Source organism: Amphibalanus amphitrite, unplaced genomic scaffold (genome assembly GCF_019059575.1).
Source record: "Amphibalanus amphitrite isolate SeventyFive unplaced genomic scaffold, NRLGWU_Aamphi_draft 000833F_arrow, whole genome shotgun sequence".
NCBI classification, from domain to species: Eukaryota; Metazoa; Arthropoda; class Thecostraca; order Balanomorpha; family Balanidae; genus Amphibalanus; species Amphibalanus amphitrite.
In genome coordinates, this window is record NW_024882327.1 from 10,606 (window position 1) to 26,230 (window position 15,625).

The window sequence follows — 15,625 nt, forward strand, 5'->3', positions numbered from 1 at the left end:
CTATGGCGTAGGACGTAGGCTGACTGTTAAAAAGGTCTTTCCCCAAGATTCGGAGTTAAAAAGTCATCGCAATTTATTGCACATTCAAAATATTGATTTCTAACAATTGTTAGACAGTTATAATACGGCAAATGCAGAAAACGCATTTTAACTTACAGTCAGGTTGGTACACATGCCTACAAATATAAAAGAGCAATGAGCATCCATATTATCTTATGAAATATGGTAGTTTCCATTACCGCACCACACGATGTGTTCCATTGCTTACTATGCGTATGCAGGGTTACCAGCTATCCCTTAAGCGTATCACTGCCCAATGCCATTACCAACGACTCGGCCCAGGCGGTGGTATGCCAGATCATTTACTCACGACCACCACAGGCAGTCGAACTCTAAACGTAGCATCTAGTGCAAATCCCAACAACGAACCAGCATCTGCCAATGAAGTCACATAACGACATAACCCGTGCTTAGTCCGTAAGCAATTATAGCTCGGGATTGTCGTCATGTTCTTGTAACACCCGATCCGCGGGTATCTTCCCCACTCAACCACAAGCTACCTCTTTCCTGAGTCCTGAGTCAGCCGAGTCACGACTCCTGATCAATACCCTCAATTCGCTGCTAGGTTTTAATCTCGCCTAAATAACCTCTTTCAAAGCTCCTGGGGCCGCCACATACCGCACGATCGTCAGTCGCCCGGTCCCACCCGTCCCTGGCCAGCCGGTGGGCGCCCTTCCCCTCTACCCAGCCGACCGGCGGGCGCCCTTACCTCCCGGCCAGGTCGGCTGGCTAACGTCCCCACCTCCCGCCTGGCTCAGTAGCCGCGGTCCCACTCGACCCTATGCAGCAGCGGCCGGCCGCCAGTGAACCGCTCCAGGTTCTCTAGGAAGGCGGCACACACCAGCTCCGGACGACTGAGGTTGGCCACGTGCGGCGAAATGGTCACCTGGGGAGGCAGTAGGCACAGAGGTAGGGTCATACATGCGAATGTCACTCAGGTGGCAATAACGAAAACAAAGGAAAATGTCAAACAGGTGAATTTCATCCACGATGTCAGGGATATATCATTATCATATAAGTGAGGTAGGTAACACAGGTGTATATCACACAAGTGAGGGTTACACAGGCAAATAAAAAGATGGTCTGACAATACAGGTGTCACCGAAAATGACAAGGGTGATAAGCCACATCCGTGATCCGATGTAAGTACAAATTCACATCGTGTGTGGTTACATATACCATGGCTATAGTCACGCCATTTCCAGCATAATCTCACTGTTCCTATTTCCACGTCACCCACCTGCTCCATGTCCCAGAGTTCGCTGTCCGCCGGCAGCGGCTCTGTTTCGAACACATCCAGCACGGCGCCGGAGAGCGAGCCCACGCGCAGGGCCGCCACCAGCTCCCGCTCAGTGATCAGGTCTCCGCGGCCGGCGTTGACGAGCACCGGCCGGCGGGGCAGGTCGGCCAGCCGGGCGGCGGTCAGCAGGTGCCGGGTGGACGGGGTGCTCGGCAGGACGCTGCACAGGTAGTCGGCAGAGCGCAGGAACTCCGAGAGATGATCGGACGTGCTGCAAAAGGAGAGGGGCGAGGGGGGGGGGGGGGGGTGGCTAAGTGTTTGTTGCTCAAATTGTATAAACTGATGGAAATAAATTGAAAAATTGATTTCCATGCTTGCTTTATCCAATACTTGATTGGTAAAGCAATATATAATGATTTGTTATACATCTATCTAAGGTCATCACGCGCTCGGTGAGATGTTTATTATCCGGAGACTACTGAGCGATAGACGTTCACCACGTAAGCGCATATCGCGATAAGAAGGCAGAGCGACCGCCCCGGTATCACCACTTACAACATGTTGTCAAATGCGTCATCGGCGGGTTTCTCCGTTCGCGAGAGTCCGTTAACGGTGCACCCCAGCTTTTTGAACAGCAGCCCCACTGCGAACAGAGCCGCCGTCAGATCAACGCACCATCAGCATTCCGGCTTATAGAGAACACCTTATAAAGAGAACATGGCTTATAGTCCGTCGCCACACACTAGGGGCACACTGAACAGAGACGAACCTACACAAAGTTAGCGAAAATCACAATTTACAGACGCAGCATCAATGCAGGCAGCATTAGCCCATTGAAAAGATTGTGCGATTGATGACCTTCCTTCACGCCAATCCCGTATTATCCTCACATATGTTCATCGTCCACCTTCTATTGTTACAGTCCCGTGATCCGTCAACCCACCCTGTCTTCTGGCCAGCCCTAGTCCCCGCTTTCCCTCTCGATCCGCTCCGTCCTCTCGCCCTCTCACCTTCTCTCCCCGTCCGTCCTCTCGCCCTCTCGCCTTCTCTCCCCATCCGTCCTCTCGCCCTCTCACCTTCTCTCCCCGTCCGTCCTCTCGTCCCCTCACCTTCTCTCCCCGTCCGTCCTCTCGCCCTCTCACCTTCCCTTCCCGTCCGTCCTCTCGCCCTCTCACCTTCTCTCCCCATCTGCCCGGTGCCGAGCACTCCAATGGTCAGCTCCGAGACGGGCCGGTACGTGTAGGTGCTCTGGGTCCAGGCGCGCCGCCGCTGGGCCGCCCACAGCCTCCCGAAGCCTCGCTCGTGTCCCAGCACTGCGGCCAGCACCCACTCGGCGAGCTCGCGGCTGAACGCTGTGCTGGCCATCCGCGTGACGGCGAACGGCGGCGCCGGCTGCCGGGCAGAGGAGGCCGGTCAGTGGGACGGCCAGGGCAGAGGACATACAGAGGGATCACACTATCCATGGTACACCCACGAACTTCCGTGTATTTTATATTTTTGCGCTCAAAGGTTGATTGCGATAAAGTTCCGACCGCGTGAATGTCACTCAGCTACAACTACCTTACAACTAACAGCTACCTTTTCTGGCTGATAAAACTGCATGAGTTTCTCCACGCCGGCGAAGGTGAGTTGCGCCCACTGCAGCCTCGGCAGGGAGTAGAGCGTCGAGCCCAGCAGCGGCGCCGTGGTGACCAGTACCTCGGCAGAGGCCAGCTCGGCCTGGTCGGCGGCCGTGATCGCAGCGCCATCTGCAACAGCCCAGGGAGACGATCTCTGCCATCTGCAGCAACTCAAATATCAGCAAGCCATTTATGTCAGACATCATATAAGGACCATTTTTTGCAAGCTATTTCATTGCAGGAATTCAAAAATTGCTGGTAATTTAAGCATCCTGAAAAAACAGCAAGATATTGCCATAATGATCGAAAAATAACCATTTTCACTTTGAAAAATGATGGAGAACAGAACAAAACAATTCAATAAATCACATGTTGAGGAAGATAAATCATTGTTATATTTTGAAACATTCATCAGTTCTGAAGGGAGCAGAATATTCCTAACCTTCAACAGGAAGTTGAACATAGCTGCAGTAGTCTGGACCATTCTTCTGCAAGTACTGCAATGCAGCAGGCAGGTCTGCACGTGGCAGCAATAAGTGTATCTTACGAGCCAGCTGAGCTGTCATTTTTCAAACTTTCAGCCCTGCAATGAGATAGGTAGGCATATCAAGAAGTTGGCCAGGGAATATGCAGCAGAACAACTATTTTCAAGCATTTAATAGCTGCAGAATTAAAATTAAAAACATGAATGACAAAGTTTTAATTACCTAGGTATACTTTATAGCCAACAATAAATAGGGAAAAGTCATACACAGTAAGGCATCTACAACAGAGCAGATAATCAATAACACTATGCAACAGTCATTTTGTTCCTGAGTAACGACCGATTTTTTTGAACTCATTGGGTGTCATTATAACCGAAATGGGCATTTGTTTTGATCTGAAAATGCTTTTCCGGTTTTCAGAGACGATTTTCGATTTTTGGCCCCGAAATCAGGTTTTTGGCCCACCGTGTCCGGTGTAATTGAGTAATCGACTCGTGGTAACTTTCATCGCCTTTCCTATGCCACAAGCTTTCGAATGATATCCGGTTTTGCATATTTGCGTGTAAAAATAACGTCATAAATCTGAAACATAAGAAAATGTTGAAACTTCGTAAAAATTTGACATTTTTTTCGATTTCATTTCAAAATAGAGACAAAACTAAAGACCCTATCCAAATTCTGAGCCCAGTTCCTTGAAGAGCATTCAATTTCCGTTCGGAAGGTACTATTTTAGTGCATTTTATCGGTTTACTGTGGCGTCCAGATTGAGTCACTGGAAAAACGGGCCCCCAGCCATTTCCATGACAATATGTGTTCAGTGCATGAAGAACCATTCTAACAAATGGAGGTACAGATCAAGATTCTGAGCGACAGGACTGCTCAAAACTAAATTTCTGCGTGTGACACGAGGTCACAAGGGGTCAACAACATGACCTCAGTTGACCCCTCGTTGACCCTATGGCGTTAACATACGTTATCAGGTTAATGCTACAGGGTGTCCGGAAATTGATTAGCCCTTGTATTTAATCATTTATCTGTCAAACAAATCAAGTGAAGCGCATCGTTTATTTGCCAATGCATCCTCCGCCAAGTCGGACACACTCCCTCATGCGCTCTGGCATCCCGCACATCAGGTTGTTCAGCGTCTCAGCGCTGATGCTGGACCACGCCTTCTGCAGGTTTCTCACCAGCGCCGATTCGTTGGTGGCCGGCCCCATCTTATCCAGCTCGTCCTGCACGATCGCCCACAGATTTTCAATGGGCGACAGATCAGGGCTGTTGCCCGGCCAGACACCCTTCTTCCAGAACCCCGGGAGGTTGCCCCGGCACCACTCCTGAGTCCTGGCAGCGTTGTGAGCTGGTGCGCCGTCCTGCTGAAAAATTGCCTCTGACATCCTTGGCAGAAGTTTGACGCTGGTTGGCGGCCCGTTCTGCGTCGTCCGCTCCATCGCCGATGATGCCGTCTGTTTCAGCACTTCTTCAACATATATTCCGCCGTCACGGGCTGGCCTCGCGGGATGATGTGCAGCTCGGAGAGCCCTCGATAGCTCATCATGGCCCAGACCATCACTTTTCGGGGATGCTTCACCGTCTCCGTGGCGGGCACTTCTTTGCTGGTGTGCGCCCAGACACGGTCGTTTTGGCGGTTCGGCGGATGGCACAGCTCGAATGGCGACTCGTCGCTGAAGAGAACGCGTCGCCACTCTTCGATTGTCCAGCTGATGCGCTCCCGCGCGAACGCCAGCCGCTTGAGCTCTTGAGCTTCTGTCAACTTCGGCTGACGACGAGGCTTGAGCGGCTTCAGGTGGAGGCACTTCGTCAAATAACTGTGGACGGTTGTCTTAGACACCGCATGTCCTTTGGCTGTCAGTTTCTTGGCCAACTTCCTTGTCGATTGGCGTCTTTTGAGGGCAGCTTTGGCGAGAACAATTTTCGCCACTCGGGTCAGGACGGTCTTTCGTCCTCGACCGGTCCGGTTTCGGTGGGACTGTCCTTGGCGGTCTTGAGCCATCCAGATTTTCATGGTGCTGACGGACACACCGAGTGTCTGTGCAACACTTGCCTGCGTCATGCCGCCGCGCACCATGCCAACTGCACGTGGCGCGTAGCCAAAGAGCACTCCTTCACCATCTCAGATACCGACTCCGCGCGCTGGCACTACCTTTCGGGGAAACTGACCTCTGACCCCTCACCGCGGCCGTGACCAGGCCACCTGACCCGGTCACGTGGTCGGCAAACAGCTGAGCGTGCCCTGAGGCCGTGTCCTACTTCGATCGCGCTGGTTCCGTTGGCGCACAGGGGAGCAATAGCCAAATATCCAAGGGCTAATCAATTTCCGGACACCCTGTATGTGATATGACCTAGGATATGTGTTTAGGTTAACTCAATCTGGACGCCACAGGAATCCGATAAAATGCACTAAAAAGTACCTTCCGAACGGAAATTGAATGCTCTTCAAGGAACTGGGCTCAGAATTTGGATAGGGTCTTTAGTTTTTTCTCTATTTTGAAATGAAAACGAAAAAAATGTCAATTTTTTTACAAAATTTCAACATTTTCTTACTTTAACATAGATTTATGACGTTATTTTTACACGCAAATATGCAAAATCGGATATCATTCGAAAGCTTGTGGCACAGGAAAAGCGATGAAAGTTACCACGAGTCGATTACTCAATTACACCGGACACGGTGGGCCATAAACCGAATTTCGGGGCCAAAAATCGAGAATCGTCTCTGAAAACCGGAAAAGCATTTTCAGATCAAAACAAATGTCCATTTCGGTTATGATAGGACCAGGGTTTCGGAGTCGTGGTAGCGCTGTTCCGACTCCGACTCCGACTCCGGGCTCCTGACCGACTCCGACTCCGACTCCGACTCCGACTCCGGGTCTGATACAAATGGCAATGGCGGCTGCCAAAATTTTGCGTGATATGACGCCACGTGCTAGGTCTACGTGCACGGAGAGAACGCTCCTACTCTCCGGTTTCCTTCGTGCAGTCACCATTTCTCCCACGTGGACGCAGCTGAATCCACAAGAGGTCAGCGGCCAGCGTGGAAACCCGCCGAGAAGCCGAGAGGCGGCCGTATCACGAACGCGAGCATCGCCATCATGTCGGTCATTCCTACGTGTTGATACTTTTCGGAACATAAACGAAGAAAATAAAAATACAGTTGTCATTTAGTCTTTGACTCGTCAAATACTTCAGATAGTGGAAGTTATAACAGGCATGCAAAATACTTGACTACGAAATTATGATATAACTTGAAACTTGTAAGATCCAATGTTTGTCATTTAGAACAAAAACAAGATGAGTGCAATTTTTATCGCAGGAAACGAATTCTACCGCGGGCAACTGGTAAAAAATAAAAAAACTGAAAAGTGATATCACAGATTCTATGTAGTTATTTTCCGGAGTCGGAGTCGAGGCAGCTTGACCGACTCCGACTCCGACTCCGACTCCTGGCTGCTTGCCACGACTCCGGGCGACTCCGACTCCGACTCCGATTCCGAAACCCTGGATAGGACCCAATGAATCAGAAAAATTCGGTCGCTTCCCAGGAACAGAAAATCTTTCATTTTTTGTTGCATAGTGTAATAGCAAAATGCAATGGTTGAAATGATGAAAAAACAATACCTAACAATACATACCTTTACCTAGAATGTAGGCATAGCATAGGTTCATAATGCAAGCTTCAATGGGAAGAAATGTAAAGCTTGATAAATTTCAGTCTCTGTCATCAAGAGCACACATAGCTTAAAGGTAGCATTAATGCCTAATGGACTGTTCAATGAAACAATTTATTTTACATTGCCTTTGATAATTAACTCACCAGCACAAAATATAAGTCCTTCAGCTTCTTTCTTTTTCCTCCACTTCAGTAGGCGGAACTATGGTCAAGCGTACCCATTTTCGGGAACGCATTTTCGTTCCCATGTTTGGGAACGATAAACCCAAATATGGGAACGCCATGTAGGCATTATTTAAAACAAGAAAAAGAACCGTTAAATGACGTCCAAAAAATATAAAACGATCGTGAACCGCCTGATAGTTGTCTCAATATTGTTGGGAAAGAGTTTGATATTGTAAGGCCCATCGTAGTTTCAAATCGTTCCCCTATTTCTAAAGCAGTCCATCACCCGGGCCGCGAGCCCAAATTTGGGAACGCTCTCGTACACTGGCGCTGCAAGCGTTCCTTATTATGGGAACGGCGTACCCAAAATTGGGAACGATTTCACCGACGCCTTTCAGGGGCTCTTTTCATTAACAAGCATCACGTCCAACGCCGCAAATTATTGTTAACGCAACAATCATCAGATGACCTTTCCGGCAAGACCGTTGCATGTTTCGCCCGGTCTTCTGCGCTTTTATTCCCGTCGATCTCGCAGCGGGCACGCCCCCCTCTGCAGGATTACGTAATCCACAACGCTCAGCGATGTTCAACAAGGTCTTCCATACCTATATCCACCGTCCGCGCCGAGGGTGGAGACATGTCAAGCACCTGTCTGCTAATCACCGAGAGTTGACGAGCACAAGAAGTATCCAAAAATGGGAACGCTGAATATGTTACACCCTCAAAACACCTAGTCCCAATGAAAATCTAGTTTTTTCCTTTCTTAATGAGTGTAAGTGGCAAAAGGCCTGGTAGGATGGGCACGAGGAATGATCGAAAGCAGCATAAAAATTATAAATAAGCCACACAGAGCGACCTATATCAGAGAAATTCCCCCCAAACGATCATGCTTAGAAACGCCGAAGACAAAAACCACGCTCATGAAGCTGCTTATAAAACAACGCTAAACAGCTAGCATCCAAATAAAATATGTCTTTCAGGGCTGATAAAATACAGCTGAATGATTTTAAACCACTGAAACTGAGTTTACAACAGTAGTTCGGTAAAATCACTGACGTTCCACGCGGTCGATCGCCCCGACACCAAAAGTCAATATTACCTCGGGACTGTCCGCGTGTTCGCTTGCATATGTCAGCATCTGGTGTCGCTAGAATGAAACTTCATAACCAGGCGAAAATTATTATACTTGAACTCAAAATGTAAAAAATGCTTCATTTTCCTTAAAATTGCATGTTAAATGTCGTATAACCAGGGGCGTCGCCGACGGGGGGGTCGGGGGGGTCGTGACCCCCCCACTCTTGAAAACTGGGGGTGTCGACCCCCCCCCCCCCCACTTTTTGCGATGCTGAGTATGCTTTTTTAGCTTTTATGTCAGTGAAGCATGCGTCAGCAACACCAACAAATACATCAGATTCAAAATCGCTTCAAGAGCTCCCTAAAGCCAATTAGCCAATTACCTAAAGGTCAATTAGCTGTGGGCGGGGAACACCAGCACAACAATGTTTTTAAGTAGCCCCCATCCTAGTATACCTTTTTATCCCTCAAAGGATTGGACGCGCCAAAACTGCCCCGAGCGTTCGTCTGATCGTTTAAAAAAAAATGGTCGCAGTCGATTCGTCGGATCAGTACCTAACTACAAAACTACAAACTAGCCTCAGCCCCATGGCTACCGTCACAACTAGCTGTACAGTGCACATGTAGGGGAAAGGGAGTCAGATGGAACCGTCTCGGGCTTTCGCAAAGAAGTCGCGCAAAAAGGAGCCGATTGCAACAAAACTTCCGGTGCGCTCGAGTTAATCACCTACTTAAAATAAATCGATATCCCTGATTCAAATAAAGATGACCTTAGTTCACTTTTTCATAACATGCTTTTAATTGATAGGGTAGTTTTTGGAGCTGATTTTGAACTTAGCGCCCATCTGAACATTTAAGAAGTAGTTGTGTTGCTTATTCATATAACATGCTAGGAAGCAATCGGTGGTGGTCATCCACTATTAGGTACTGGTCGTTCTGACCTGACCTGATCTACCCCAAATGCATGGAGTCATCATCTTCGTTCAAAACTAAGATAACATTCGTAATCAGAACCTCGAAAAACCATCACAACTTACATTCGTTAAGTTCTAGCAGGTCCCGAGTTTCTCTACTTATTGGCGATGACCTGAGTCCTGAGATGACCCGAAAACTTGTAAATGGGTACCATCGGCTTTCTCTCGTCACGGGCAGCATGCTCTTTTTTCCGCAAACCTGTAGATCGATCAGGGGTCGAAAGCATGCCTCAGCGTTAGTTTAGTATACGTTAAATACGTTAGCGACTGGGAAACCACCAATAGAAGGGCTACAGTGAAGCAGAAAACTATTCGATAGCTCTTTTAACGCTCTTTCGCTAGCTTCGCGTTAGATTTCATCTCAGGTCTATGTTTGGCCCATAAGAAGGCAAACAGCTAACTGGACAGATTCTGCCGAAACATCTGCTTTGCAATAACTTTCGATTCCGTGAATTTGTATGGTATGTACGTATGTTGTCTTGTCACCACCGTCTTGATCTCTTTGAGACGCGTCACATGAGTTAAAATTTGACCATTCAGAATTACCGTTAAAACGACCTCAGGTCAACGTTATGTCCTGATCGAAAAAGGACCTCCTGCTGCATATGAATGGATCCGTGTTGTTGAGCTGAACAGTGAACACCTTCCAGGTGCTGTCATCGCTCTACCGCGTCTTCGTCAAAAGTTGTAGAAAAAAATGCTGGTGGCCATCGATGGACATTTCCACTAATGACCTTTCGAGTCATCACTCGCCATAAGTTGCACCCTGTCCCTGGCAATGAATGAGCTGATTTGTCATGGCTCCAAAGATATTTTGCGTTTCTGACGAACTTTTTCAAAGCAGGAGGCATTCGTGCTTTTTCTAATTTCTCATTATTTTCTAATGATGAGGTCACGTATTTGACCTGCCTTCAGATCATAGATGTAAATCCTCAGTTAGAATCATGAATTGCTGACACGTATAACCCCATACATTAGGTACCTATACAGTGTACCAAATTTCGAAGTTATGGGAGAAAAGCTACAAGAATGGCGAGAGGGGAAACTCAGGACAGTTTTTATATAGAGGTATACCATATAACTGAACTTGACATGGCGACCTGACCTTAAGTGACCAGTGATAATTTTTACGCAAGTGATGTAGGTAGGTATACCTACCTAATAGGTTATACCAAATTTGGCGGCGCTGCGCGCCGATTTGTTACACACGCACACACACACATACGCACGCACAAAACTGGGAAGTGTGGCAAAAAAAACACCCCTACCCATCGGGTGAAGACTAGAAACCCGACCCCCCCACTCAAAAATCCGTGGCGACGCCCCTGCGTATAACCCATGTTTCCACCATTGTCATTTTTAAAAAATCATTAAAAATATCATTCCACGGTCAATTTCCTTGTTCCAAGGTCAGATTAAAGATAAATTTATGGAGATTTAGTAGATACTTAAATCAGCGTGCACTTTTTTGAGACGTGATGCACTTTTGAGTTTTAGTGGGCGAACGGCCGAAAAATTACCTTCCGTTCTCATAAATGGGAACGTCCGTTCCCATATTTGGGAACTCCGTTCCCAAAAATGGGAACGTTCCTATATTTGGGTACTCATGACCATAGTTCCGCCCAAGTTCCGCCTACTGACTTTGATTTCAAAATGAAAAAAAAGTGCACACAGCTGAGGCAGGAACACAGATAAGGTGTTCAGTAATCAGTGGTGATGACGTATTAGGCCTATTTTCAGCAGGAAATATGCAATCATGAGCAGGTATTGCCGTTTCTCAGCGCTCACTCGCGATATTGAAAAATGTTGAACAAGTAAAATCTGCGGTTTTTTTGTCACAGCTGCGCAATAAACACACTTCAAAAATCAAAAACTGCTTGTACTAAATTGTATAGTATAAAAGCAATTAAATAATCATCTACTAATATGACATCAAAAACCTATTTTAACCCACGCATCAAGCTGTTTCCGCAAAAATCGTCGATTTTTTTAGGTTTTGCCACTTTGCAAGCGAATGAGTTAGGTAAAATCCGAGAAATTTATTTAGAAAGAGCGATAATAGGGCTATCAAATGCGCTTTACCGAGGCGCTGTGGCTCTAGTCTACTGGTTTCCGAGTTGCCTACGCGCCATTTCGAAAATTGTTGCCATTGGACAAAAAAAAAATGGCGTAATTTGACCTTTGATCAACTCTGGTGGCCTGACCTTTGACCGGACCAAAAAGGGTCACCGAAGTAATTTCGTCATTATTATCGACGCTCTTTCGACCGCCCATTCTATAGGTACCCCGTAGGTATCGCTACGTGGCCCAGGAGCCGAGTTAGAAGGGGAGGGGTGTTCAGTTCAAACACATTCGTCCCCCAACCCCCGGCAAGGCGTGGAAATCTAGGAGCCCCCGCGGGGTGTGGGTTAATCCTCGTCGGAGGCCTTTTTTTACATGCCTCGGCCGATGGGGGGGGGGGGGGGATAATACTACCATACCACCCCCGCTCACAGATTTCTCCTTATTGAGTTAGAGCCTCGCGGAAAAAGAAGCGAGTGTGCGCCGTTACGAGACGAAGCGATTGATACCCGATTGGTCTGAAGCTAACCGGTGGCCTCTGAGGACTGAGGTCAGGTCAGGTCAAGCTGCCCAAGGCATGGGGCTCCGTTTTTGGTAAATAACTTCGCCAAAAATGATCGCAAAGTCAGAAGGGTGATTTGACAACATGGTGTTTTCTTAGTCTTCTTTTCTACCTCAGGTGCGTCGAATGGTATACCTACCTACTTTTTGTTCCGGTGAGGTCAGCTTAACCCTATTCCTGGCGGGGGGGGGGCCTCAGGAGCCCCCCCTGAGGTTTTTTGGTTATATCTCCCAAACGCGTTGAGCTAGGAAACTCAAATTTTGTGACTTTTCCTAAAAGGCTTCTACGCAACATGTCTGAAAATTTTGAGTTGATCTGACCTCAGGTCAGGTCACCAGAGGCGGTTTGGTGACGCTACCTCAGAAAAGTTTGCAATCACGCCAGAGCTAGAGTTTTTGACCGATCAATTTCTTCTCTTCATGGTTTAGTTAGGGTACCAGTATGTGCAATTTGTATATCTCGGAATTTTGATATCGGTGACCTAAGGTCAGGTCAATTTCGCGACCTCCCCATTATAAGTCAATGGGGGAAAAATCAACTCCCTGTTTTTACCACTAAAACGGGTCGGAATGGCCCCATATACCATACATGACTTCATATACGATCAACCTTCACTACCTTGAGGTCTGTTTTGCTGTTGGGCAGCTGTGAGGTCATGTGACGTCATCAAAGGTCACCAAAGGTTTTTGGCCAATAACTCCGTACAGGAACAAGATACAGACGCGTGGATGGTCTCATTGTGTTCAGCTCGTCAAGACGCATCGAATGATATACATGATGACCTCGATGTCACGTGACCTGAGGTCAACCTTTGACCTTGACCTTTCGAGGTCAACATATATATCATTCGATGCGGATTGACGAGAGGATCACGATGATGCCCTTAGTTTGTTCCTATCTTGACTAATTCGAAAGTTATTCGAGAAAAACTCTCTCCATATCTAGTGCCGCCATTTTGACTTTTTCGACCCCTGTGACGTCATCTTTGACCTGACCTGAAAATGACCTTAGTAAAAATTGTAGATCTTGGCCGTGCGTATCCGATGCCGTTTACCGCTTGTCGCTATCTTGCTTCGTTCTCGAGATCTCAGGGGGGGGGGGGCCGAATCGGCCCCCCCCCGCCAGTTTCTTGTCCCGGCGGAGCCCGCCAGGAATAGGGTTAAGGTGACCTTGACCTCGGGTCAAGGTCAGGTCAGAGCCGCTCAGGTCACAAAAGTGGTTAACCCGCGCCCCGTAGGGGGGCCGAAACGGCCCCCCCTGTCCTTTTCGGTCGATATCTCCTAAAGGGTGCGTATTATTTAGGCCAGGGTTCATAATGTCCAGGGCACAATGTGTCCAGTGCTCGAATTCGCCAGTGCCTTGAATTGGCCAGTGTTCACATTGTCCAGGGATTACATGGTCCAAAAGTGGCCAACTGGCTGCAGATAGGGTAAATTCAAAGAGGCCAGGGTTCATAATGTCCAGGGCACGATGTGTCCAGTGTTCAAAATGGCCAGGGTTCATAATGTCCAGGGCACGATGTGTCCAGTGTTCGAAATGGCCAGGGTTCATAATGTCCAGGGCACGATGTGTCCAGTGTTCAAAATGGCCAGTGCCTTGAATGGGCCAGAGTTCATAGTGTCCAGGGATTACATAGTCAACCCAACCCAACCAAACCTAACCTAACCTAACCTAACCTAACCTAACCTAACCTAACCTAACCTAACCTAACCTAAGGTAATGATGTTTGCCTACCAGGGATAAGGAAATAGTTTCTCGCATGAATAGATTGCAAGCAATAGTAAATCAAATATTTTTAGGTTAAGCGGTTATGCATCAGGCTTCAGGCCTTCGGCCTGAAGCCAGATACATAACCACTTAACCTAAAAATATTTGATTTACTATTGCCTGTAATCTCTCCTAAGGCATTGCCTTCGGCACTGCACTGCTTTGCATTGAGCTGATTCCGTGTTTTTTTTTTTACATAATGACGTCACTTTCAGTGACTATGTAATCCCTGGACATTATGAGCTCTGGCCCATTCAAGGCACTGGCCATTTTGAACACTGGACACATCGTGCCCTGGACATTATGATCCCTGGCCATTTCGAATACTGGACACATCGTGCCCTGGACATTATGAACCCTGGCCATTTTGAACACTGGACACATCGTGCCCTGGACATTATGAACCCTGGCCTCTTTGAATATACCCTAAGGGGGGTGCGTATTATTTAGGCCAGGGTTCATAATGTCCAGGGCATGATGTGTCCAGTGCTCGAAATGGCCAGTGCCTTGAATTGGCCAGTGTTCATATTGTCCAGGGATTACATGGTCCAAATGTGGCCAACTGGCTGCAGATAGGGTAAATTCAAAGAGACCAGGGTTCATAATGTCCAGGGCACGATGTGTCCAGTGCTCGAAATGGCCAGGGTTCATAATGTCCAGGGCACGATGTGTCCAGTGTTCGAAATGGCCAGGGTTCATAATGTCCAGGGCACGATATGTCCAGTGTTCAAAATGGCCAGTGCCTTGAATGGGCCAGAGTTCATAGTGTCCAGGGATTACATAGTCCACCCATCCCAACCAAACCTAACCTATCCTAACCTAACCTAAAATAACCTAACCTAACCTAACCTAACCTAACCTAACCTAACCTAACCTAACCTAACCTAACCTAACCTAACCTAACCTAACCTAACCTAACCTAAGGTAATGATGTTTGCCTACCGGGGATAAGGAAATAGTTTCTCGCATGAATAGATTGCAAGCAATAGTAAATCAAATATTTTTAGGTTAAGTGGTTATGCATCAGGCTTCAGGCCTTCGGCCTGAAGCCAGATACATAACCACTTAACCTAAAAATATTTGATTTACTATTGCCTGTAATCTCTCCTAAGGCATTGCCTTCGGCACTGCACTGCTTCGCATTGAGCTGGTTCCGTGTTTTTTACATAATGACGTCACTTTCAGTGACTATGTAATCCCTGGACACTATGAACTCTGGCCCATTTAAGGCACTGGCCATTTTGAACACTGGACACATCGTGCCCTGGACATTATGAACTCTGGCCATTTTGAACACTGGACACATCGTGCCCTGGACATTATGAACCCTGACCATTTCGAACACTGGCCACATCGTCCCCTGGACATTATGAACCCTGGCCTCTTTGAATATACCCTATCTGCAGCCAGTTGGCCGCATTTGGACCATGCAATCCCTGGACATTATGAACTCTGGCCCATTTAAGGCACTGGCCATTTCGACACTGGGCATAACGTACCCAGGACATTATGACCCCTGGCCAGAATGAATGCTCCCCATCGCCACCAAACTTTCAGGACCCCTCCGGGCATCAATTTTACACATTGTGACCAAAAAATTTTCCAGAGGCTATGATAAGTTGGCCACAAATGACGTCAGAGTGACGTCATGTTCTGTCATTTTCGACCGAAAAAAGACCTTCGCAAGAAGACCTGTCAGAACTACAGCTTTGAAGATACAGAAAAATGATCAAGACATAAAAGGTGTAGAATTGACAGGGCTACAAAACTGCTATCTCGAATTTGTGAAATTTTTGATTTTTGACCCCCAAAAATCAAAAAAGCATTTTTTGGATATATTCGCCAAAAAATCCAAAAAGTTTTTGAGTTTCGAAAAACCGGAATATATGTGATAGTGCCTACCGTCTTCTATCTACATACCAAATTTCAG

General features: G+C 47.4%; 1 protein-coding gene across 3 annotated transcripts; it reads right to left on the reverse strand.

The window, feature by feature from the left end:
• Window positions 1–36: 36 nt before the first annotated feature.
• On the reverse strand, window positions 37–10,948 carry LOC122366836 (glyoxylate/hydroxypyruvate reductase A-like). Of its 3 annotated transcripts, none has more exons than XM_043339450.1 (8): window positions 10,917–10,948; window positions 7,237–7,279; window positions 3,362–3,502; window positions 2,879–3,048; window positions 2,476–2,692; window positions 1,856–1,943; window positions 1,301–1,571; window positions 37–946 (listed from the first exon to the last, which is right to left on the reverse strand). In XM_043339450.1, exons 3-8 carry the CDS (start codon window positions 3,483–3,485, stop codon window positions 815–817), a joined length of 1,002 nt encoding a protein of 333 aa, XP_043195385.1. In that variant the 5' UTR covers window positions 3,486–3,502; window positions 7,237–7,279; window positions 10,917–10,948; the 3' UTR covers window positions 37–814. The 3 variants fall into 3 exon arrangements, with proteins under 3 accessions (XP_043195385.1, XP_043195384.1, XP_043195386.1); XM_043339449.1 differs by lacking the exons at window positions 7,237–7,279; window positions 10,917–10,948 and adding exons at window positions 7,055–7,137; window positions 10,754–10,798; XM_043339451.1 differs by lacking the exons at window positions 7,237–7,279; window positions 10,917–10,948 and having other exon boundaries at window positions 2,879–3,080; window positions 3,362–3,464.
• Between the last annotated feature and the right edge of the window lie 4,677 nt (window positions 10,949–15,625).

What these genes read in the sequence shown, in the direction of transcription:
- LOC122366836 (XM_043339450.1), bottom strand. Translation starts at nt 3,485, where the DNA reads ATGACAGCTCAGCTGGCTCGTAAGATACACTTATTGCTGCCACGTGCA. An exon ending in TGTTCAACTTCCTGTTGAAG is followed by an intron (nt 3,049 to 3,361) that starts GTTAGGAATATT and finishes GGGCTGTTGCAG; the next exon opens with ATGGCGCTGCGATCACGGCC. An exon ending in AGTTTTATCAGCCAGAAAAG is followed by an intron (nt 2,693 to 2,878) that starts GTAGCTGTTAGT and finishes TCTGCCCGGCAG; the next exon opens with CCGGCGCCGCCGTTCGCCGT.